We start from the raw sequence: 23,324 nt of genomic DNA, 5'->3' as shown, positions 1-23,324 counted from the left end.
TGAATCTTCAGGATTGATTTCCTTTAGGATGGACTGGTTTGATCTCCTTGTAGTCCAAGGGACTCTCAAGAGTCTTCTCCAACACCACAGTTCAAAAGCATCAATTCTTCAGCTCTCAGCTTTCTTTACAGTCCAATTCTCACATCCATACATGACTACTGGAAAAACCATAGCCTTGACTAGATGGACCTTTGTTGGCAAAGTTATGTCTCTGCTTTTTAATATGCTATCTAGGTCGGTCATAGCTTTTCTTCCAAGGAGCAAGCATCTTTTAATTTCATGGCTGCAGTCACCATCTGCAGTGATTTTGGAGTCCAAGAAAATAAAGTCTGTCACTGTTTCCATTGCTTCCCTGTGTATTTGCCATGAAGTGATGGGACCGGATGCCATGATCTTAATTTTCTGAATGTTGAGCTTTAAGCCAACTTTTCCACTCTCCTCTTTCACTTTCTCAAGAGGCTCTTTAGTTCTTCACTTTCTGCCAGAAGGATGGTGTCATCTGCATATCTGAGGTTATTGATATTTCTCCCAGCAATCTTTATTCCAGTTTGTGCTTTATCCAGCCCAGCATTTCTCATGATGTACTCTGCGTTTAAGTTAAATAAACAGTGTGACAATATACAGCCTTGATGTACTCCTTTCCCGATTTGGAACCAGTCTGTTGTTCTATGTTGTACCTGTTGCTTTTTGACCTGCATACAGATTTCTCAAGAGGCAGATCAGGTGGTCTGGTATTCCCATCTCTGTAAGAATTTTCCACAGTTTGTTGTATTCCACACAGTCCAAGACTTTGGTGTAGTCAGTAAAGCAGAAATATATGTTTTTCTGCAACTCTCTTGCTTTTTTGATGATGTAACAGATGTTGGCAATTTGATCTCTGGTTACTCTGCCTTAAAATCCAGTTTGAACATCTGGAAGTTCACAAACAGTTGAAGCCTGTCCTGGAGAATTTTGAGCATTACTTTACTAGCGTGTGAGATGACTGCAGTTGTGCGGTAGTTTGAACATTCTTTGGCATTGCCTTTCTTGGGATTGGAATGGAAACTGACCTTTTCCAGTCAGTTGGCCACTGCTGAGTTTTCCAAATTTGCTGGCATATTGAGTGCAGCACTTTCACAGCATCATCTGTTAGGACTTAAAATAGCTCAAATGGAATTCCATCACCTATACTAGCTTTGTTCATAGTGATGCTTTCCTAAGGCCCACTTGACCTCACATTCCAGGATGTCTGGCTCTAGGTGAGTGATACCATTGTGGTTATCTGGGTCATGAAGATCTTTTATGTATAGTTCTGTGTATTCTTGCCACCTCTTCTTAATATCTTCTGCTTCTGTTAGGTCCATACCATTTCTGTCCTTTATTGTGCCCATCTTTGCATGAAATGTTCCCTTGGTGTCTCTAATTTTCTTGAAGAGATCTCCAGTCTTTGCCATTCTGTTGTTTTCCTCTATTTCTTTGCATTGATTGCTGAGGAAGGCTTTCTTATTTATCTCTCCTTGCTATTCTTTGGAACTCTGCATTCAAATGTGTGTATCTTTCCCTTTCTCCTTTGCCTTTAGCTTCTCTTCTTTTCTCAGCTATTTGTAAGGCTTCCTCAGACAACCATTTTGCCCTTAGGTTATTATAAGATATTGCCTATAATTGCCTCTGTTATATAGTAAATCCTTGCTGTTTATGTATTTTATATATAGTAGTATGTATCTATTAATGTTAATCTTCCCATCTTTCCCTCCCCCTGCTTTTCTCTTTGGTAACTATAGATTTGTTTTCTGTATATTTCTGTTTTGTAAATATTGTGCTGGCCGAAAAATTTCATTTGGATTTTTCCATAACATTTTATGGAAAACCTGAGTAAACCTTTTAACCAGACCGATATATTCATTTGTATCATTTTTCAAGATTCTGCATATAAGTGTTATCATACGATATTTGTCTTTCTCAGTCTGTCTGTCTTCACTTAGTGTGATAATCTCTAGGTCTTTTCATGTTGCTACAAATGGCATTGTTTCATTTATTTTTATGGCTGAGTAATATCCCCTTGGTGTGTATATATATACACACACACACACACACACCACATCTTCTTTTTCCACTCATGTGTTGATGAACAATTTAGGTTGCTTCCATGTCTTGGCTATTGTAAGTAGTGCTGCTGTGAACATTGGGATGCATTATCTTTTCATATTTGAGTTTTCATCTTTTCTGGATATATATACAGGAGCAGAATTGCTGGCAACTCGATTTTTAATTAAGGAACCTCCATACTGTTCTCCATAGTGGGGACACCAATTCTATTTTCCCCAACAGTGGAGAAGGGTTCCTTTTTCTCCACATCTTCTCTAGCATTTAATTATTTGTAGACTTTTTGATGATGGCCATTCTGATCAATGTGAGGTTATACCTTATTGTAGTTTCAGTTTTCATTTTTCTATAATTAATGATGTTGAGCATCTTTTCATGTACCTGCTGGCCATCTGTATATCTTTGGAGAATGTCTGTTTAGATTTTCTGCCCATTTTTTGATTTGGTTGTTTCTTTTTGTTTATATTAAACTGTGTGAGCTTTTTATGTGTTTTTGAAATGAATCCCTTATTGGTTGTATCAGGTGCAAATATTTTCTCTCATTCTGTGGGTTGTCTTTTCATTTTGTGTATGATTTACTTTGATGTACAAAAGGTTTTAAGTTTAAACAATTGCTTTTGCTTATGACTACATTTTGCTTAGTATTTCCATTACTATAAAAGGTGGATCTAAAAAAATATTGCTGCAATTTATATCTACCTATGTTTTCCTTTAAGAGTTTTTATAGTATCTTGCTTTACATTTAGGTCTTTAATTCATTTTGAGTTAATTTTTGTATATAGTGTCAGAGAGTGGTCTCATTTTATTTATCTACAGATAGTATCCAGTTTTCCCAGCACCGTTTATTGAAGAAATGTCTTCTTCATTGTGTAGTCTTCCCTCTTTTGTCATGAATTAATTGGCTCTAGGGTTTTGGTTTGTTCTCAGCTCTGTTCTGTTCTCTTGCTCTCAGTCTGTTTCTGTCCCAGTGTGATACTGTTTGTGATTACTGTGGCTTTGTAGTATAGTCAGCAATCAGGGAGCGTATTCCTCGAGTTCTGTTTGTTTTTCTCAAGATCGTGTTGGCTATTCAGGGCCTTTTGTGTTTTTATATGAATTTAATTTTGTTGTTGTTCTTTGAAAAATGCCACTGGTAATTTGATAGGGATTGCATTGAATGTCTAGATTCCCTAAGGTAATATGGTGATTTTAACAATATTGATTCTTGCAATCAAAGAATACAGTCTATCTTTCAATATGTTTGTGTCCTTTTAGTATCTTTCATCAGTGTCTTATACTTTCCAGAATACAGGTCTTTTGCCTCCTTAGGTAGCCTTATTCCTAGGTATTTTATTCTTTCTGATGAGATGGAAAGTGAGATTGTTTCCTTAATTCCACTTTCTGTTAATTCCTTGTTTGTGTATAGAAATGCAACAGACTTTTGTATAATAATTTTGTGTCCACAGCTTTACTGAATTCATTGAGCTCTAGTAGTTTTCCAGTATAATAGCATCTTTAGGGTTTTCTATGTATAGTATCTTGTCATTTGCAGTGACAGTTTATGTCTTCCTTTCAAATTCAAATCCCCCTCCCCTTTTTTCTCTTGCATTTTCTTGTCTGATTACTATGTCGAGGACTTCCAAACTGTGTTGAATGAAAATAGCGAGAATGGACATCCTTGTTTTCTTCCTAATCTTCACCGTTTTGTATGATGTTAACTGTGGGTTTGTCATTCAGTTCAGTTCCGTCGCTCAGTCGTGTCCAACTCTGTGTGACCCCACATACTGCAGCATGCCAAGCTTCCCTGTCCATCACCAACTCCCAGAGGTTGCTCAAACTCATGTCCATTGAATCGGTGATGCCATCCAACCATCTCATCCTCTGTCATCCCCTTCTCCCCACACCTTCATTCTTTCCCAGCATCAGGGTCTTTTCCAATGAGTTACTTCTTTGCATCAGATAGCCAAAGTATTGGAGTTTCAGCTTCAACATCAGCCCTTCCAATGAATCTTCAGGATTGATTTCCTTTAGGATGGACTGGTTTGATCTCCTTGTAGTCCAAGGGACTCTCAAGAGTCTTCTCCAACACCACAGTTCAAAAGCATCAATTCTTCAGCTCTCAGCTTTCTTTATAGTCCAATTCTCACATCCATACATGACTACTGGAAAAACCATAGCTTTGACTAGATGGACCTTTGTTGGCAAAGTAGTGTCTCTGCTTTTTAATATGCTATCTAGGTTGGTCATAGCTTTTCTTCCAGGGAGCAAACGTCTTTTAATTTCATGGCTGCAGTCACCATCTGCAGTGATTTTGAAGCTCCCAAAAATAAAGTCTGTCACTGTTTCCATTGTTTCCCCATCTATTTGCCATGAAGTGATGGGCCCAGATGCCACCATCTTCATTTTTTGAATGTTGAGTTTTAAGCCAACTTTTTCACTCTCCCCTTTGACTTTCATCAAGAGGCTCTTGATGAAAGGGTTTGTCATACATGACCTTTATTATGTTGAAGGTATGTTCCCTCCATGCCCAGTTTCTAGAGAGGTTTTTTTTTTTTTTTTGGTAAAAGGATGTTTTATTTAATTGGAAGCTTTTTCTTCATCTACTGAGATGATCAAAAAGCTTTTATAATTTAATTTGTTAGTGGGGTGTATCAAATTGATTTGTGGATATTAAAAAGTCCTTGGATAGCTGGGAAAAGTATTACTTGATTATGGTGTATGATCCTTAATTTTTAATTTAATCTTTATTTTTTATGGGGTATAGTTTATTTACAATGTTGTGTTAGTTTCAAGTGTACAGCAAAGTGGTTTAGTTATACTATATATCCATTCTCTTTCTGATTCTTTCCCGTAAAAATTATTGCACAGTTTTGGGTAAATTTCCCTGTGCTATACAATAGGTGCTTGTTGGTAGCTATTTTGAATATTCTAGCGTGTATATAAATTAGGAGACTGTTAACCCCAGTCTCCTAATTTATCCCTCCCCCTATTCTTTCCCCTTTGGTAACCATATGTTTGTTTTCAAAAGACTGTGAATCTGTTTCTGTTTTGTAAATAAGTTCATTTGTATCATCTTTTTTATTAGATTCCACATATAAGTGATATCATGTATTTGTCTTTCTCAGTCTAACTTGCTTCACTTGGAATTATAATCTCTAGGTTCATCCATGTTGCTTCAAATGGCATTATTTCATTATTTTATGTAGCTGAGTAATATCCCATTGTGTATATGTACTACCTCTTGTTTTATCCATTCATTTATCAGTGGCAGAGAAGGCAATGGCACTCCAGTACTCTTGCCTGGAAAATCCCATGGACGGAGGAGCCTGGTGGGCTGCAGTCCATGGGGTCGCACAGAGTCGGACATGACTGAAGCGACTTAGCAGCAGCAGCAGCATTTGTCAGTGGACATCTAGGTTGCTTCCATGTCTTGGCTAGTGTAAATAGTGCTACAGTGAACATTGGGGTGCAAGTACCTTTGTAAATTATGGTTTTCTCTGATTATATGCCTAACAATGGGATTGGTAGGTCACATGATTATATTTTTATTTCTTAAGAAACCTCCATACTGTTTGTGATAGTAGTTGTACCAATTTACATTTCCACCAACAGGGTAGGAGGGTTTCCTTTTCTCCACACCTTCTCCAGCATTTATTGATGATGCGTCAGCCTGTTGATTATGGCCATTTCAACTGGTGTTAGGTGATACCTCATTGTAGCTTTGATTTTGCATTTCTCTAATAATTAGTGATGTTGAATATCTTTTCGTGTGCTTTTTTGGCCTTCTGTATGTCTTTTCTGGAGAAGGAAATGGCAACCCACTCCAGTGTTCTTGCCTGGAGAATCCCAGGGACGGGGGAGCCTGGTGGGCTACCGTCTATGGGGTCACACAGAGTCGGACACGACTGAAGTGACTTAGCATAGCATAGCATGTCTTTTTTGGAGAAATGTCTATTGAGATCTTCCACTCATTTTTTGATTGGTTTATTTAGTTTTTGTTATTGAACTAGATGAGCTGTTTATATATTTTGGCAATTAATCTCTTGTTGGTCAATTTGCTGGCAAATATTTTCTCTCATTCTGTTTGGCTTTTTGTTCATGATTTCCTTTGCTGTGCAAAAGCTTTTAAGTTTAATTAGGTGCTTTTTGTTTCTTTTTGTTTTTATTTTCATTATTCTAGGAGGTGGATTGAAAAAATCTTGCTGCAGTTTATGTCAGTGAGTGTACCGCCTTTCTTTTCCTCTAAGAGTTTTATAGTATCCAGTCTTATATTTAGGTCTTTAATCCATTTTGAGTTTATTTTTGTATATGGTGTTAGAGACTGTTGTAATTTCATTCTTTTACATGTAGCTGTCAAGTTTTCCCGCCACCACTTACTGAATAGACTTTTTCTCTATTACATATTAAAGACTTTCTTTGTCATAGATTAATTGACCATAGGTGTGTGGGTTTGTTTATTAGATTCCTGTCCTGTTCCATTGATCTGTAGTTCTGTTTTTGTTCCAGTAATATACTGTTTTTATTATTGTGACTTTGTAGTATAGTCTGAAGTTAAGGAACCTGAGTGCTCTAGCTGCATTTTTCTTTATCAAGATTTCATTGACTCTTTGGGGTCTTTTGTATTTCCATACAAATTTTAAAATTATTTGATGTGATTCTGTGAACAGTGTCATTGATAATTTGATAGGGATTAAATTGAATCTGTGGATTGCTTTGGATAGTATAACATTTGGTCAATATTGATTCTTCCAATCCAACAACATACTTTTGCTATATCTTCCCCTCTCTGGGTCATCTTCAGTTTCTTTCATCAAGTTCTTACAGTTTTCAGAGCAAAGGTCTTTTGCCTCTTTAGGAGAATTTACTCCTAGGTATGTTATTTCTTTTTGATGGTATGGTAAATGGGACTGCTTCCTGAATTTTTCTTTCTGATAGTTCATTGTTAGTGCATAGAAATTCAAGTGATTTCTGTGTATTAATTTTGTGTCCTGCAACTTTGCTGACTTCCTTGCTGAGCTCTAGTAGTTTTCTGGTAGCATCTTTAGAGTTTTCTGTGTGTGGTCTTGTGTCATCTGCAGTGACAGCTTTACTACTTCTTTTCCAGTTTGGATTCATTTCTTTTTCTTCTCTGATTACTATGGCTAGGACTTCCAAAACTCTGTTGAATAAAAGTGACGAGAGTGGTCATTCTTATCTTGTTTCTAATCTTAAAGGAAATGCTTTCAGCTTTTCACTGTTGAGTATGATGTTAGTTGTGGGTTTATCATACATGACCTTTCGTATGTTGAGCTAGGTTCCCTCTAAACACATTTTCTAGAGAGTTTTTTTTAATCATAAATGAATGTTGAATTTTATAAATGATTCTTCTGCATCTATTAAGATAATATGGTTGTTAGTTTTTAATTTGTTAATGTAGTGTATCACACTATTTGTGGTTATTGAAAAATTCTTGCATCTCTGGGATAATCTCATTTGATCATGGTGCATGATCCTTTTAATGTATTGCTGGATTTGGTTTGCTTATATTTTGATGAGAATTTTGCATCTATGTTCATCAATGATATTGGCTTGTAATATATTTTTTGGTGGTATCTTTGTCTAGTTTTGATATTCAGTGGCCTCATAGAATGAGTTTGGGAGTGTTCCTTCCTCTTCAGTTTTTTGGAACAGTTTGAGAAGGATTAGTTTAACTCTTTTTTTATACGTGTTTGCTCAGTGGTAAAGAATCCACCTGCCAATGCAGGAGACTTGGATTTGACCCCTGTGTTGGGAAGATCCTCTGGAGAAGGAAATGGCAACCTACTGCAGTATTTTCTTGCCTGAGAAATCCCATGGATAGAGGAGCCTGGTGGGCTACAGTCCATGGGGTCACAAAAGAGGTGGACATGACTTAGTGACTAAACAACCACAAATGTTTAATACTAAAGAATTCACCTGTGAATTCATCTTGTGCAGACTTTTGTTTGTTGGGAGTTTTTAAATCATGGTTTCAATTTCAGTACTTGTGATTGATCTGTTCATGTGTTTTATTTCTTCTGGTTCAGTCTTGCAAGATTGTACCTAAGAATTTGTCCATTTCTCTAGGTTGTCCATTTTATTGACATATAGTTGCTTATAGTAGTCTCTTGTGATCCTTTGTATTTCTGTATTGTCAGTTGTGACTTCTTTTTCTTTTCTAATTTTATTGACTTCAGCCCTCTTTTTTTTCTTTTTTCCTTCTTAAAAAATATTTATTTATTTCAGCATCAGTTCAGTTCAGCATGCCAGGTCTTTATTTCAGCATACAGGATCTTAAGTTGTGGCATATAAACTCGGCATGTGGAATCTAGTTCCCCCAGCAAGTCTGCCTGTTTTGGGAGTGCGGAGTCTTTGCTGCTGGGACACCAGGGAAATCCCTCTCATTTTTCTTGATGCTGCTGCTGCTAAGTCACTTCAGTCGTGTCCGACTCTGTGTGACCCCATAGACGGCAGCCCACCAGGCTCCCCCGTCCCTGGGATTCTCCAGGCAAGAACACTGGAGTGGGTTGCCATTTCCTCCTCCAATGCGTGAAAGTGAAAAGTGAAAGGGAAGTTGCTCAGTCGTGTCCGACTCCTAGTGACCCCATGGACTGCAGCCCACGAGGCTCCTCCGTCCATGGGATTTTCTTGATGAGTCTGGCTAAATCAATTTTATCTTTTCAAAGAACCAACTTTTCATTTCATTGATCTTTTTTTTAATCAATTTCATGTTTATTTCATTTATTTCTATTCTGATCTATTTAATTTCTTTCCTTTGTGTTTTGTTTCTTGTTCTTTCTCCAGTTGCTTTAGGTGTAAGGTTAGGTTGTTTGAGATTTTTCTTGTTTCCTGAGGTACAGTTGTATTGCTATGAACTTTCCTCTTACAACTGCTTTTGTTATGGTAGAAAGCTTCAGAGGTTTTGGATCATCATGTTTTTGTTTGTCTGTAGGTTTTTTTCCCCCCAATTTCCTCTTTTATTTATTCAGTGATTCATTAGTTGTTTAGTAACATGTTGTTAGGCTTCACATATTTGTGTTTTATTTTTACAGTTTCTTTCTTATAGTTGATTTCTAATCTCTTAGTGTTGTGGCTAGAAAAAATGCTTGATATGATTTCAGTTTTCTTAAATTAACTGAGGTTTGCTTTTTGGACTAGCATGTGATCTACCCTGGAGAATATTCCATGTGCCCTTGAGAAGAGTGTATAGTCTGATGCTCTCATAGGGATGTTTTATAAATATCAATTAAGGCTGTCTGGTCTAATATATCTTTAATGGTCTGTGTTTCCTTACTGATTTTCCGTCTGGATGATCTGTCCAGTGATGTAGGTGGAGTTTCAAAGTCCCCACTGTTATTGTGTTACTGGTGATTTCTCCTTTTATAGCTGTTAACAGTTGCCTTATGTTAAGGTGTACCTATTTGGGGTGCATATGTATTTTCCACTGTTATATCTTACTTCTGGGATTGATCCCTTGATTATAATGTAGTATCCTTCTTTGTCTTTTGTAGTATCCTTCTTTGTCTCTTTAATTTTAAAGCCTGTTTTGTCTGATGTGAGTATCGCTGCTCTGGCTCTCTTTTGATTTCCATTTGCGTGGAAAATGTTTTTTCATTACCTCACTTTCAGTCTGTGTGCATCTCTGATTCTGAAATGAGTCTTATGTAGTCATATGTCTTACCATATGTATGCTTCTTGTTTTTGTATCCATTGAGCCACTGTGTGTCTTTTGGTTGAAGCATTTTATCCACTTACATTTAAGGTAACTATTGATATATATGTTTTTATTGCCATTTTGTTAATTGTTTTTGTTTTTGTAGGTCTTTTTCCCCCTTGTGATTTGATGACTGTTTTAGTGTTTTGTTTGAATTCCATCTTATTTCTTGCATATATATCTATTATGCATTTTTGGTTTGCAGTTACCATGAAGTTTTTATATAGCAGTCTTTTTTAAGTTACTGAATTCTTAATTGCAAATGCATTTTAAAAAACCCTGCATTTGTACTCTTCCCTCATGATTACTGCTGTTGACATAATATTTTACATCTAATTGCTTTTTGTATCTCTTAACTGCTTATTGTGGATACAGATGACTTTATTACTCCTGTCTTGTAACCTCACTACGAACTTTGTGAATGGATTCTTATCTTTACTGTATGTTTGTCTTTTCCAATGAGGATTTTCGTTTTTTAATTTTCTTGATTCTAGTAGTGGCCTTTTCTTTTTTGCCTGGAGAAGTTTCTTTAACATTTGTTGTAATGCTGGTTTGGTGGTGCTGAATTCTCTTAACTTTTGCTTGACTGGAGATCTTTTGATTTTGCCATCTAATCTGAATGAGAGCTTTGCTGGGTATAGGATTCTTGGTTATAGGTTTTCGCCTTTCATTACTTTAAATATACCATGACACTCACTTCTGGCCTGCAGAGTTTCTGCTGAAAACTCAGCAGATGGCCTTATAGGAGTTCCTTTGTATGTTATTTGCTACTTTTAATATTCTATCTTTAATATTTGACATTTTGGTTACAATGTGTTTTGGTGTGTTCCTCTAGGTTTATCCTGTATTGGGACAACTCTGCACTTTCTGGGCTTGCGTGACATTTTTCTTTCTGAGGTTAGGGAAGTTTTCAGCTATTACGTCTTCAAATGTTTTCTCTGGCCCTTTCTATCTTATCCTCCAGTGATCCCTATAATATGAGTATTTGTATGTTGATGTTGTCCCAGATGTCTGTTCGGTGGCAGCGATTTTCACTACTCAGTCTTCCAGCTCACCAATTCGTTTTTCCATATCATTTAGTGTACTGTTGATTCTTTCTAGTGTATTTTTTATTTCAATTATTGTATTCTTCACCTCTGTTCAGCTGTTCTTTATAGTTTCTCTTTGTTAAAAAAATTCTGACTTCTCTTTCTGTGCATCCATTTTCTTCCCAATTCTTTCCCTCATTTTTATGATCCTACTGTGAACTTTTTCTCAGGTAGATTGCTGGTCTCCTCTTCACTTAGTTCTTCTTTTGGGGTTTTATCTTTTTCCTTCATCTGGAACATACTCCTGTGGTGTCTCATTTTGTCTATATTGGTATTTGTATTTTTGTGTATGTGGCAGCTTTGTTACCTTTTTGGACTTTGGAGTCACTACTTTCTGTAGGGGATGTCTTTCCTGTTCCAGCAGTGCCCTCTCCTCTTGTTACCTAAGCCATAAACCTGCATAGGCCCTTCTGTTGTGGCAGGCTGACTGTGAGTGGTCTGGTAGGCTTGGTTGGCTACTAGTCTAGTTGGTTGCCAGGCACTGCCTTGTGTGAATGCTGCTGGCCACTCGTTAGTGTCAGCTGGTCATGAGGCAGCTGTTGCAGAACCCTTGGGAGTCTGGGGGTAATGCTGGCTCACTGTTGGCTAGAGTTAGTATCCTGAAGACTCTGGGGCTCTTGCCCACCTATTGGCAGGTGAAGCCAGATCCTAGGGTTAGTGCAGGACCACTGCAGGCAGAGCTGCGTCCTAGAGCCTGGTTTCAGGGCCCAGGGATCCCAGAGCTCATTTTAGATGATTGGTGTTGGAGGCTGGTTCCTGACACAGTTGGATATGGGGCTGGGGTGTCCCAAGTTTTGTTGGCCTGCTAGTGGGCAGGGCCAGTGCCCAGCTGGTCCCAGGGTAGGGTCTGCCCTGCATTTGCAAACTCTGCAGGCTATAGGATCTTAGTTTTCTTGCTTCTGGTGTCTGCCCTCCTGGTGTGTGGGGTGATCGAGAGGCTCATGTTAGCTTCCCAGTGCAAAGGGCCCAGACCCAGCTCTTGGCACCCTGGTGAGGAAATCTGTGTTTAGGGCCTAGTCTGGTGGTGACTGTGAGCTCAGGAAGTCTTTAAGCAGCCTGTTGGTGGGTGAGGTTGTGTCTCTGTTCAGTTACTTGTTTGGCCTAAGGCATCCTGCAAACTGTTGGGTGGGCCCAGGTCTTGGTGATAGTGGGCCAAGATGCAGCCGCCATCAGCTCATGCAGCTGAATGCCCCAGCTATGCCTGACACCAGTGTCCGTGTCCCTAGGGTAAGTCACAGCCACCTCATGCCTGCCTAGAGGACTCTCCGAGACCAGTAGGTAGGTCTGGCCCAAGCTAATTTCAAATTACTGCTTTTGCCCTGGTTCCATTGTACATGATATTTTGTATGTGCCCTTTAAAAATGAAATCTCTTTTCCCCCAGTTCTGTGGGGCTCCTGCAAGTAAGCCCACTGACCTTGAAAGCCAAATGCTTTCGGTACTTGTCTTCCCAGTGCTGGACTGCAGGGCTTACATGGGGCTCAGAACTCTCATTCCTGTGCAAGAGCCTCTGCAGTATACTTATTCTCTACTTTGTGGGTTGCCCATCCTCGGGGGTAATATGAATCTGTACCTCCTACCTGTCTCATTATGGTTCCTTCTTTGTGTCTTTAGGTTCCAGCCTTTTTCATCTACAGTTGTTCTGTATAGAGTTGTGGTTTTGAGTGTACTCATGAGAAAAGGTGAGCCCAGGGCTTTTCTACTCCACCATCTTGGCCACTCTCTTCAGTCATAGCCTTCTTAATGCTTTTTCATTTATTTTCAGAATTCATCTGTTGTTAAGGCCCCAGATGCTTAATTTTCTTACTTCAATCTTAAGTTTTAACGTTACTAATTCCATTGTTGAGTTTGTTGTTGTTCAGTTGCTAAGCCCTACTCTTTGTGACCCCGTGAACTGCAGCACGCCAGGCTTCTTCTGTCCTCACTCTCCCTGAGTTTGCTCAAACTCATGTCCATTGAGTCAGTGATACCATCCAACCATCTCATTCTCTGTTGCCCCCTTCTCTCTTGCCCTCAGTTTTTCCCAGCATCAGGGTCTTTTCCAATGAATTGGCTCTTCGCATCAGGTGGCCAAACTATTGGAGTTTCAGCTTCAGCATCAGTCCTTCCAGTGAATATTTAGGACTTGATTTCCTTTGGAATTGACTGGTTTGATCTCCTTGTTGTCTGAGGGACTCTCAAAAGTCTTCTCCAGCACCACAGTTCGAAAGCATCAGTTCTTCGGCACTCAGCCTTCATTATGGTTCAATTCTCATATCCATACATGACTACTGGAATTATTTAATTTTGTACCTTTCAAAATATTTGTTCACACTGAGAAATCTGCTTTTCTTCATTGCACACAAATGCATACATATATACACACTTATGTATATATCTGAAATAGCTTAATTTTGTGGAGAACTTGGAAATATTCTAATTTTTTTTAAAGCTAGTCATAACCCATGCATTGATTGTAGAATCTCAGTTTTGCAAAACACTGATCTAGTGAATCAGTGGTATTGTGGAGCTCAGTTTATGTTATTTAGCTTTATCTCCAGCCTCACTAGAAGTCACTTGTTATCCTAAGAAAAGGAGGGTCACTTGAAGCCATTTTAAGTCAGCATACCATAAATTAATGTAATTAAATTACAGAAATTATAAGAAACTCTGAGCTTTGGAGTAACATGGAACTAGGCTGAAATTCTAGTCTTGCTGTTGTAAATCTGTGATCTTGGAAAAGTTAACTTCTCTGAACCTCAGTCTCTTCATCTATAAGAGATGTTAGACAGATGTTAGACAATATTAGAGTGGTTAAAAGCATAAATTCTTGAGTCGTACATCCTGGATTCAAAACTAAGATCTTGGCTCTTTAGCCTTTCTCTGCTGGATTATCAGTGAAAGGGGAGAGTGACATTTACCTCATAGTGTTTTGGGAACTAAGTGAACAGCAGGATGTGGCCTAATATATAGAAATCACTTTGTAAAAGTTAGTTGTTTGTTATGTGTTAAAGGAGATGATAATAACTGCTGAAGATAAGAGAACAGTTTAGAATAATGAATAAAAATTTCCTACCTCAGTGAATAAGCATGTAGCAGAGTATAATTGGTTAAAAGATTAAAGCCTTTTCATATATTTAGTAGCTGGACGTTTCTTATGGCTACATCATTACTTAATTCTGAAGCAGTTAAAATATGTTAGCATGAGTCTTAACTGTATCAGTCATCCCAGAGACATCATAACATACAGATAAATTACTCACTTTGGTATAAACTTACTTTGAGCTATTGTGGTATTCACATTTTTTTTTCATGCCTTTCCTTTTGTTTTAATTTTCTAAGTCATGCTTTCCTTACTTTTCTGTTCTTATTTACTGTATTCTCTGATTTATTTATAAATCATATCATTAAAATCTCAGATTTTTAACCACAAGGAACAATTCATCTCAGATCCCTAATAAAAGATGAAGGCCAGAGAGTAGCTTTGCCAATGTTTCAGTTAGTGACAAAGCTGGGACTGGATCCTGGGTCTTTTGACTTCCAACTTAATAAGTGTTTTTTCCACAATACCAAGGTGCATTTTAGAAATAAATGGGTCAGACTCAGTATTTAATTTTAAGTGTACACTGGCTTTCATATAGTCTTCCTTGAAATCTTAAAATTTAAAGGTAGTTAAATCATTAAAAAGTTCATCACCTTTCATAAATTTGATTTTAGCAACATTTTGATTTGTTTCACATGTCTCTGTAAGATTAATACATCAAAATTATGTTTACAGTTTTTTTTTATATTTTAACTGTTGAAGTAATAAAAATAGTAAATATTTAACATTAGTATTGTAAAAAACTAGTATGTTGTTTTTGTAAGGCATATAAGTTTTACTTAAATTTTTATTATTTAAAAACAATTCTTTAGCAGACTGACCTAAATTCTTTATGGCCTTTGGATAATTTTTGTTTTTGACATTTGCTTTAACATTTTAGTACAGTCTATTCTAAACTATAAAAGTTATCTAATTTGTGAATAATCCAGGTTTGTTTTTTTCCCACCATCTTGCTTTTGCCCTTTTTATTCATCCGTGCTTAATGAAGGAAAAGAGCAGGATATAGAGTTGGTGAGACTCAGAAACTCAGTTTTTCTGATTGTTACCTTAGTCGGCAAAAGTTATTGAAATAAAAAATCCATGTTTAGGATCCTCTTTGGATTTTGGTTTTCAGTAATCAAGTGTTTACTCTGTGGGAAGATGTATAATTCTGTTGAAATTCAGTGGTGTACCAGAAGACGACACAGGGCCTTATGAGAGAAGGCTCCAGCAGTGTCTGGTAGAAACTTGCTTTGGTGGTAAACAGATGGAGGCATTTAGGGTGGGAAATTCTGAGGGGCCAGCCTTGGAAGGAGGGTTGTTTCTCAGAATGTGATGTGTATTCTGAGGTGGCAAATTGCTTGTACAGACACCCTGAGATTAGAGTACTGTTTGGGTCAACGGCAGCATTTTCTAGAGACTTTTGACCCTTCCTTCATCTTTAACTCTTATATCAACATTAGAATTTTTGAACCATAAAATCAGAATACAAAGTCTGATTTTTGTTTCCTTACTTTTGAGCTTAATTATATGAAGAATCTGAAAAGGTTCATAAAAGTAATCAACCCTATTTTTAGTTGTATATTTAAATCATTACTTTTCTTGACGATAAAATTTAAGACTTTTTTGGAAAATGTGGTTGTCAAATCTATATCTGGCCTGTCATACATATACATATATGTATATACATATGTAGATATACTTCTATGTATATGTATACACATATATGTATATACATATACGAGTCTGGACTTGGGTCAGGAAATGAGGGATATACTTCTATGTATATGTATACATATATGGGATGGGATATACTTCTATATATGTGTATACATATACATAGAAGTATATCCCTCCCTTATTTCCTGACCCAAGTCCAGACTCATATATATCTCCTTCCAACTCATATACTGTGACAACCTCCTCGTCTGTCTCCCTCAGAATAGTTCTGATCCCTTCAAATGCAGTTTTCAGCCTTTACCATTGAGAGTTCTGAATCATTCCCTTTGCCAAGTATTCCTACTCCACAGTGTTTACTTTACTTTGCCTGTCTCAAAAGACCTTTTCCTGTCTAGTTAGTATTAATACCACACTCTGATTTTCTAGTCTTCACTCCTCCCCCTTGTAGTCAAGCTATTTCCTCATTGTTCCTCTCATGGTGCTTTTTTTTTTTCTTTTACTACTTTGGACCTTACTCTCTCCTCTCATCTTCCTTTTCCTTTTCTGAGCTCTTATTCTACACAGTACCTCACAACACAGCACTTAATTCTTTTGTGTATACAGAATCAGATAAGGTCAGAGACTTCTGGAATTTCATCCCTGCTATCTTTATAGTAGGTGCTCCATTAAAAAAAATAAGTGAATAATCAAGGGATAGCAGCTGCAGAGGTAATGGAGAATCCTTTAAAAAGCAAGATGGATATTTTACTTGGGGGGTAGGGGAGTACAGTGTTGAAAAGTTGGGAGACTGAATGAGTGAGGACAGTTGTTACCTATGCTGAAGGATTTGGGGATGAGAGATCATGGAAGACAGGTATCCTGAGACCAGTTGTTCTAAAAGGTGTAAGATATGTTCTTGGTGTCAAGTTTTATCTTCATTTCATTTAACGCACTGGAATTATCTGACAATTGAAAAATTGTCCTTCCCACTGCCACCCATTGCTGAGGTAGGTAGGTCCTTGGGAAAGGGAGGCATGGGAATAGGGAGCGAGGTCCAGTGGAAGACATGTAAAAGTATCCGATTGCTGCTATCTAAGGAGAGAGAAGAAAAATAACCGGTAATTATGGTGGTAGAGTCCTAGGAGTCTAGTTTGAACAGCATTCTCCACTAATGCAGTAATCTAACTGGTGAGTGACAGAGTGGTGGCATTCAGCTTGTAGTTTTATTTGGCCATACTTCCCACATTCTTTCTCCCGAGGAAATGCCCAAACGTGTAGATTCGAGTGACAGCAAGGCAGTTAAATAATCTAGGATATGAATGTGGTTTTGTTTTACACTCCAACAGCTATAAAATCAGTGAACGAAAATCTGGATCCTTTTTTTTTTTTTTACTCCCTTTAAAACATTGAATGGCTTCTTTACATTTCTTCTTTGGCATAACTCTGAATTAAAAGTTTAATTTAGGGATTATTTAATTCCTATCCTTTATCTTCATCAAGAATCTAGAAGCTTTTTATAACTGTAAAAAAGTTGCAATTCTCTTGAGCTTCTGCCAGTAGCATACAGTGATGCCAAAATTTATGTGTGGGAAAGTTGATTTCAATGAGGGTAATTTAGCTGAAGTTTAGTCTAAGAAACTAGTGTTTTGCTGCCAAGCAATTATTTGCATTTCTAAAAAATGACTTATACTTTTTACCAGTGCTTTCCTTTCATCATAAACTAGTTACTTAAGTAAGTTATTGTCACTAATGGTGTATTTCTATGAAGGAAACTATATTCTTTGTTTAATTCGGTTAACCTCAGACTTTTATTTTTAATATGCGAGGTTGAATACTTCTATTAAATGTTGCCTTTTGTTTGAATAAAATCTATAGGAATTAAATCAACAGCTAGAAAAAAAGAAAGAAGTGGAAGACCGTGAAAAGAGAAAGATAATTGCTGAAGAGAAGCACAAGGAATGGGTTCAGAAAAAGAATGAACAGGTAAGGAGAAAAAAGGGCACACACATATTCTCATCTGTAGTCTTCATCCTGTTACTCCTAGTGATTACCTACGCGTTTCTCGTTTTCTCTTGGATTCTTCCTTTTCTGACCTAGTTTCTGCCCCCTCTCCGCCCCACCCCAACCTCTCCCCACCAGGGATGTCTGTCAGATCTTTTGTCCTTTGCTGTCTGCTCTCTCCCTTTTCCCTCATGTGGCTTCCATCTGGATGTGGTTGCAGGTAGTCATGAAGTCTACTATCTCCAGACCTGACCTCCTAGAGCCTTGGATTTTCATCTCTTCAGTAGGTAGGCACCTCTGGGCCTGCAAATCTAAAACAACCCATTTTTATCCATTCTCCTCTGACAGAACCATCGTCCTGACTCCTTGATTTCTGATCGTAGTGTAACTTCTCAGTCACCAAAACGTAATTGGAATTCTCTTGTGTTGGATCCCTGGGTCAGGAATATCCCCTGCAGAAGGGAACGGCTACCCACTCCAGTATTCTTGCCTGAAGATTCCATGGACAGAGGAGCCTGTGGGCTACAGTCCGTGGTGTCTCAGATTCGGATATGACTGAGAGACTTTCACTTCACTTCATTGTTTATTTCCCATACTGGAATGTAAGCCCCATAAGGGCAGGGATTTGTGCCTCTTTGTTCAGTTATCCAGCAGATAAATCAGTATCTTGATGCTTAAAAGCCACCCAAGATTTGACTTCATCCTCTGTATCCTTGCCAGAGAAATCTTGCCAAAAAGCCAAATGTCATTCCTCAGTTCAAAAACACATCTTTTGTCATCCCCTACTGTCCTCTGAATAGCACGTGAACTGTCCTGGCCTGGCTGGTTAAACGCCTTCTGCTCTGAACCATGTCTCCTTCACCTGCGCTCTTCTTCCTTCCACACTGTCAGCCTCTGACTGGCACCTTTGGGGAGCACATTCAGGGTAAGCATGGCCCATCTTCTTGGTGTATTAGTTTTGCTGGAAAATATTGAGAAGAAAAATGTTATTTTTATGCTAAAGCAAGCACAGATATTTAATAGTATAGAACATAAATTTTATAGTATTTTTAAAATACACAGTAGAATTCAAAGAAATATTGGGCTTTGGATTGTGCTTCAAGCCCCTAGGAATATGTGTTCGCAAGAACTTTTGAGAACATTTCTGTTCTATTTCTCACTTTTTTTTTTAATAATTATCTCCTCAATGTGGGATCTCATCACATTTCCCCCCTACCTTTGGTGGCTCAGATGGTAAAGAATCTGCCTGCAGTGCAGGAGACCCGTGTTCAATCCCTGGGTTGGGAAGTTCCCCTGTTGAAAGAAGTGGCAACCCACTCCAGTATTCTTGCCTGGAGAATCCCATGGACAGAGGAGCATGGTCCATGAGGTCACAAACAGTTGGAAATGACTGAGCGATTTTCACTCACCTCCTTTTGTTATCCAACTCAAAGTATTTCCTACATGAAGTATTCTCTGATCACATGCTGGAAATTCTTTTCTTCTCTGAATCCTTGTTTAATTGACATCACTTTATCATATACTGCCATGTGTTATATATATATTTTGTGGCTGCCTTGTATTATGCATATGTGTTCACTTCTCATGTAATTTTAAGACTCTTCAGGATAGGAGTTATTTTTTAGGTGGTTCCCCCTCTTTTTAACTTTCTATTTTGTACTGGGGTATAGCTGATTAACAATGTTGTGGTAGTTTCTGGTGAACAGTGAAGGGACTCAACCATACATATTTATCCATTTATCCATTCTCCCCCAAATTCCCCTCACATCCAGTCTGCCACATAACATTGAGCAGAGTTCCCTGTTCCCTATACAGTAGGTCCTTGTTGGCTATCCATTTAAAATGTAGCAGTGTGTACATGTCCATCCCAAACTTCCTAACGTCCCTTCCCCCCATTCTTCCCCTCCAGGGACCATAAGTTCCTTCTCTGTCTGTGAGTCTCTGTTTTGTAACTAAGGAGTTATTTTTGTATTACTTTTTATCTATTATAAGCTCTGACATAATGCTTTTTCTGCCATACATCAACATGAATCAGCCACAGGTATACATATGTCACCTCTGTCGTGAACCTCCCTCCCATTTCCTCCCCCTCCCACCCCCTGGGTTGTCACGGAGCGCTGGGTTGAGCTCCCAGTGTCACACAGCAAATTCCCACTGGCTGTCTAATACAGAGAGAACAGACTTGTGCACACAGTGGGGAAGGGCAGGGTGGGTCGAATGGAGAGAGGACCACGCAAACATATACATAGTATTTTGGAGGTGATAAATTATTGAATGAATAAATGTATCATCTTCCTTTGAATTTGAATACATTCTTGTATTAGATCACAAGTTAGAAATTTAAAAAAATATTTATCTTGTCACTTTGTTTCCTGTTGTGAGTTTTTGCATATTTGGAGTGGTACTGCTTTTATTATTAATGTCCAGGTTCATGAATGCAGTTAGATGTTGAAATTGTAAACCAAAAGTTTTACATTATTTTTGGTTCCTAGCTGTTGTTGAATGTAGTGCCTAGTGGTATTAATAAGAGTACCTAGTAAATACTTCCCCAGTAAGTTGAAGATTACATAGCTTTCTTCATCCAAATATTGTAAGAAGGAATTGGCTAGACATGTGTGTGTTATAACCATAAATATATTTGTTGTTCTTTACTTCAGTAAATTATTTTTTAAAGTTTGCTACATCCCATAACACAATAAGAGAGTTCTTTGTGAATAAATGCCAAAATCAAAATAAGCCTCTATGACCACTACTAAGCCTTGAGTGATACTTTCTTGAAGTGTATAATTATAAACCAGTTTTGTGTGTATTGTATAAGTATATTCTCTCCTCTAAAAGCTCCTCTTATCTTCTGACTCCATTAAGCTCATTTTACCATGCCAGTCAAACATAGTTGTTTGTCTAAGAATGTAGAGATGATACATTCCCTGTTTTAATTAGTGGTGGTAGATCTAATCCAATTATTTGAGAAAAAATTTTCTTTCTTTTGGAGGGAGGTGGCTTGCCCTGACATAAATCACTAATTAGCAAAAGCAAGATTCCATAAGGTTGAGAAGAGTTTAAAAATGAACCTTGAGAAATAAAAATTAAATTTACTTATTCTGTAGAATTCTTATGCATGCTAAGGAATAATTAGGATACTCTTGTTTTTTTCCTTTAAGAACGCTCAGATTTCTTATTTCAATCTTGGTTACATTTACCTCTATTTGTAAAGACTGCTCTTCTGGTTCTTCTCTTCCTGTCTGGCATCTAGCTTTTTTCCCCTCTGTTTACATTTCATGGTGTGTGGTCCTCTGCTGCCTCCAGCCTCATTCACATTTTAGCTATATCTGTGGCATTATTTTCTCTAAGTCATTTTCACTGTGTTCTATCAAAAAATCAGACAAAAAGAATTTATGTATCCATTAGCAAAGCTGGTTCTTTTATTGTGACTGGTTTCTTTTTTTGTAAAGCTTTTTTCAAATAAAGGGCTTATCTCATCTGGTACTCTGATATTTGTGTTGCCATACTAATTTATTTTTTAGATTGTTTTTTACTGTGTGTTACCACATATTTTGTAAAAGGGTATTTGCCTTCATTGAAAATTAAAAGTAAATTTATTTTTAAAGTTTTTTTTTAAACCAAAGAACTGCTTTTTAATGTCAAAAATTAATTCAAGCCAACAAGCATATGATTGATAACTGTCATCAGTTCTCATTGATGCCTTCAACACTTTTATTATGTGCCAGGTACTATTGAAGGAATCAAAATAGAAATTCAGGTTTGTTATTTTCCTTTAGTTGGAAGAAACAAAGGTTCTCTCAAGGCACCATCTTTAAAAAAAAAAAAAGATGTATTGTTGTGCTCTGTGTGGTGTAGAACTGGAGTGCCAGAAAATCTGAAGCCACTTAGTGGCTGGCTATTCCCTCTCGGTACTTCTCTCTGAGTGCCTGTTCTGGTATCCTTTTGCCAACTAAAGACATTCCATTCCCTCTTCTGTAGTTTAAATGCTGCAGAGAGCCTGTCTGATGTTTTAAAATGAACTTCATTGAGCTATAATTTACATACAATAAAATACACCTATTTTAAGCTTGATGAGGTGTGACAAGATATGTACTTATAAAACCGGCACCGTAGTCAAAAGAGAGAACTCTTTCTTCACTCCAAAAAGCTCCCTTGAGCTCCTTTGCATTTAACCCCTGCTTCCTACCCCCGACCTAACCCCAGCTCTATGGAAGCCATCGGTCTGCTTTCTGTTCCTATGGATAAGATTTGCCTTTTCTAGAATTTCAGATAGAATCACTAAATGTATATTTCTTAGCATCAGGCTACTTTAAAAAAAATATTTTTATTTTGGGTTGTGTTCTGTCTTTGTTGCTGTGCAGAGCTTTCTCTAGTTGTGGCAGGCGGGGGCTACTGTCTGCTGCAGTGTGTGGGCTTCTCATTGCGGCGGCTTCTCTTTTTGCAGAGCACGGGCTTTAGGGCGAGCGGGCTCAGTGGGTGTGGCTCATGGGCCCTAGAGCTCAGGCTCAGTAGTTGTGGCACATGGGCTTAGTTACTTCTCTGCAAGTGGAATCCTCCCGGATTAGGGATCAAACCTGTGTCCCCTGCATTGGCAGGGAGATTCTTATCCACTGTACCAGCAGGGTAGTCCCAGGCTACTTTTGTTTTTAAAAATTGCTAATATTTCTTATATTAAGATTGTTCCTTTTTATTGCTCAGTATCACAAACTATGTATCCATTCACTAGTTGATGGATAATTAGGTTGTTTCCAGTTTGGAGATATGAGTAAAATTCTGTGACCACTTACGTACAAGTGTTTTTGTTGATACTTGCTTTCATTTCTCCTGGGTAGATGCCTAGGAACTGAATTGCTGGGTTGTATGGTAGGTTTTTAGGTTTAAAAAAAAAAAATCGGCAATTTCGTATAAAGTGCTTCTGCCATTTTATATTCCTGCCTCTAATATCTGACAGTTCCAAGTGTACCATATCCTTGCCAGATTCTCAGTCTTTCTCATTTTAAATCATTCTGTTACGTGTAGTATGTCATTGGGCTTCCCAGGGGGCACTAGTAAAGAATCTGTCTGCAAGTGCAGGAAATACAGGTTCAATCCCTGGGTCGGGAAGATCCCCTGGAGTAAGAAATGGCACTCCACTCCAGTGTTCTTACCTGGAAAATTCCATGGGCAGAGGAGGCTGGCGGGCTCCATAGGATCACAGAGAGTCAGACATGACTGGCTAAGTAGCAGCAGTATGTCACTGTTTGAATTTCCATTTTCCTGAGATCTAATGATGTTTAGCATCTTTTCATAAGCTTATTCTACTAGTCTACTGGGGCCGTCATAACAAAATAGCACAGATTGAGTGACTTAAAAGTCCTGTCTCAAAGTACAACATCAGGCCAGGGGATCAAGATTGCGGAGGAGTAGTAGGGGAGCTCACCTACTCTCACAAAAACATTAACATATCAGTAAGTGGAATGATTTACAAAGAACATCTAGTGAATGCCAGCAGAAGACCTCAGACATCCAAAAGGACAAGAAAACCTCCACATGACCAGGTAGGACAAAGGAAAAAGAAAAGGAAAGGAATCAGGACACGCTTGCGCCCCAGGGAGGGAGCTATGAATGAGGAAAGAGTTCCATACCCTGGGGAGAGCCTTCACTGGCGGGGGATAAGCCTGGATGGAGAGGGACATTCAAAGCCTAGGAGGAGAGCACAGCAACTGGTTTGTAGAAGGCAAAATGGAGAGTAACCTGCACAGA

The 23,324-nt window shown here is 38.0% G+C and overlaps 1 protein-coding gene across 1 annotated transcript in view; it reads left to right on the top strand.

Annotated features, from left to right (window-relative positions):
* Positions 1-23,324, top strand: part of CCDC34 (coiled-coil domain containing 34) — a 45,002-nt gene that overhangs the window by 8,382 nt on the left and 13,296 nt on the right. Inside the window, exon 3 of the mRNA XM_010831784.1 lies at positions 17,454-17,561. Coding sequence (XP_010830086.1) covers positions 17,454-17,561 — 108 coding nt within the window. The remainder of the gene's footprint in view (positions 1-17,453; positions 17,562-23,324) is intronic.

The sequence above is a fragment of the Bison bison genome, unplaced genomic scaffold, assembly GCF_000754665.1.
Source record: "Bison bison bison isolate TAMUID 2011002044 unplaced genomic scaffold, Bison_UMD1.0 scf7180017864531, whole genome shotgun sequence".
NCBI classification, from domain to species: Eukaryota; Metazoa; Chordata; class Mammalia; order Artiodactyla; family Bovidae; genus Bison; species Bison bison.
The sequence above is the reverse complement of the archived record's forward strand: the minus strand, read 5'-3'. Positions and strand labels throughout refer to the sequence as shown.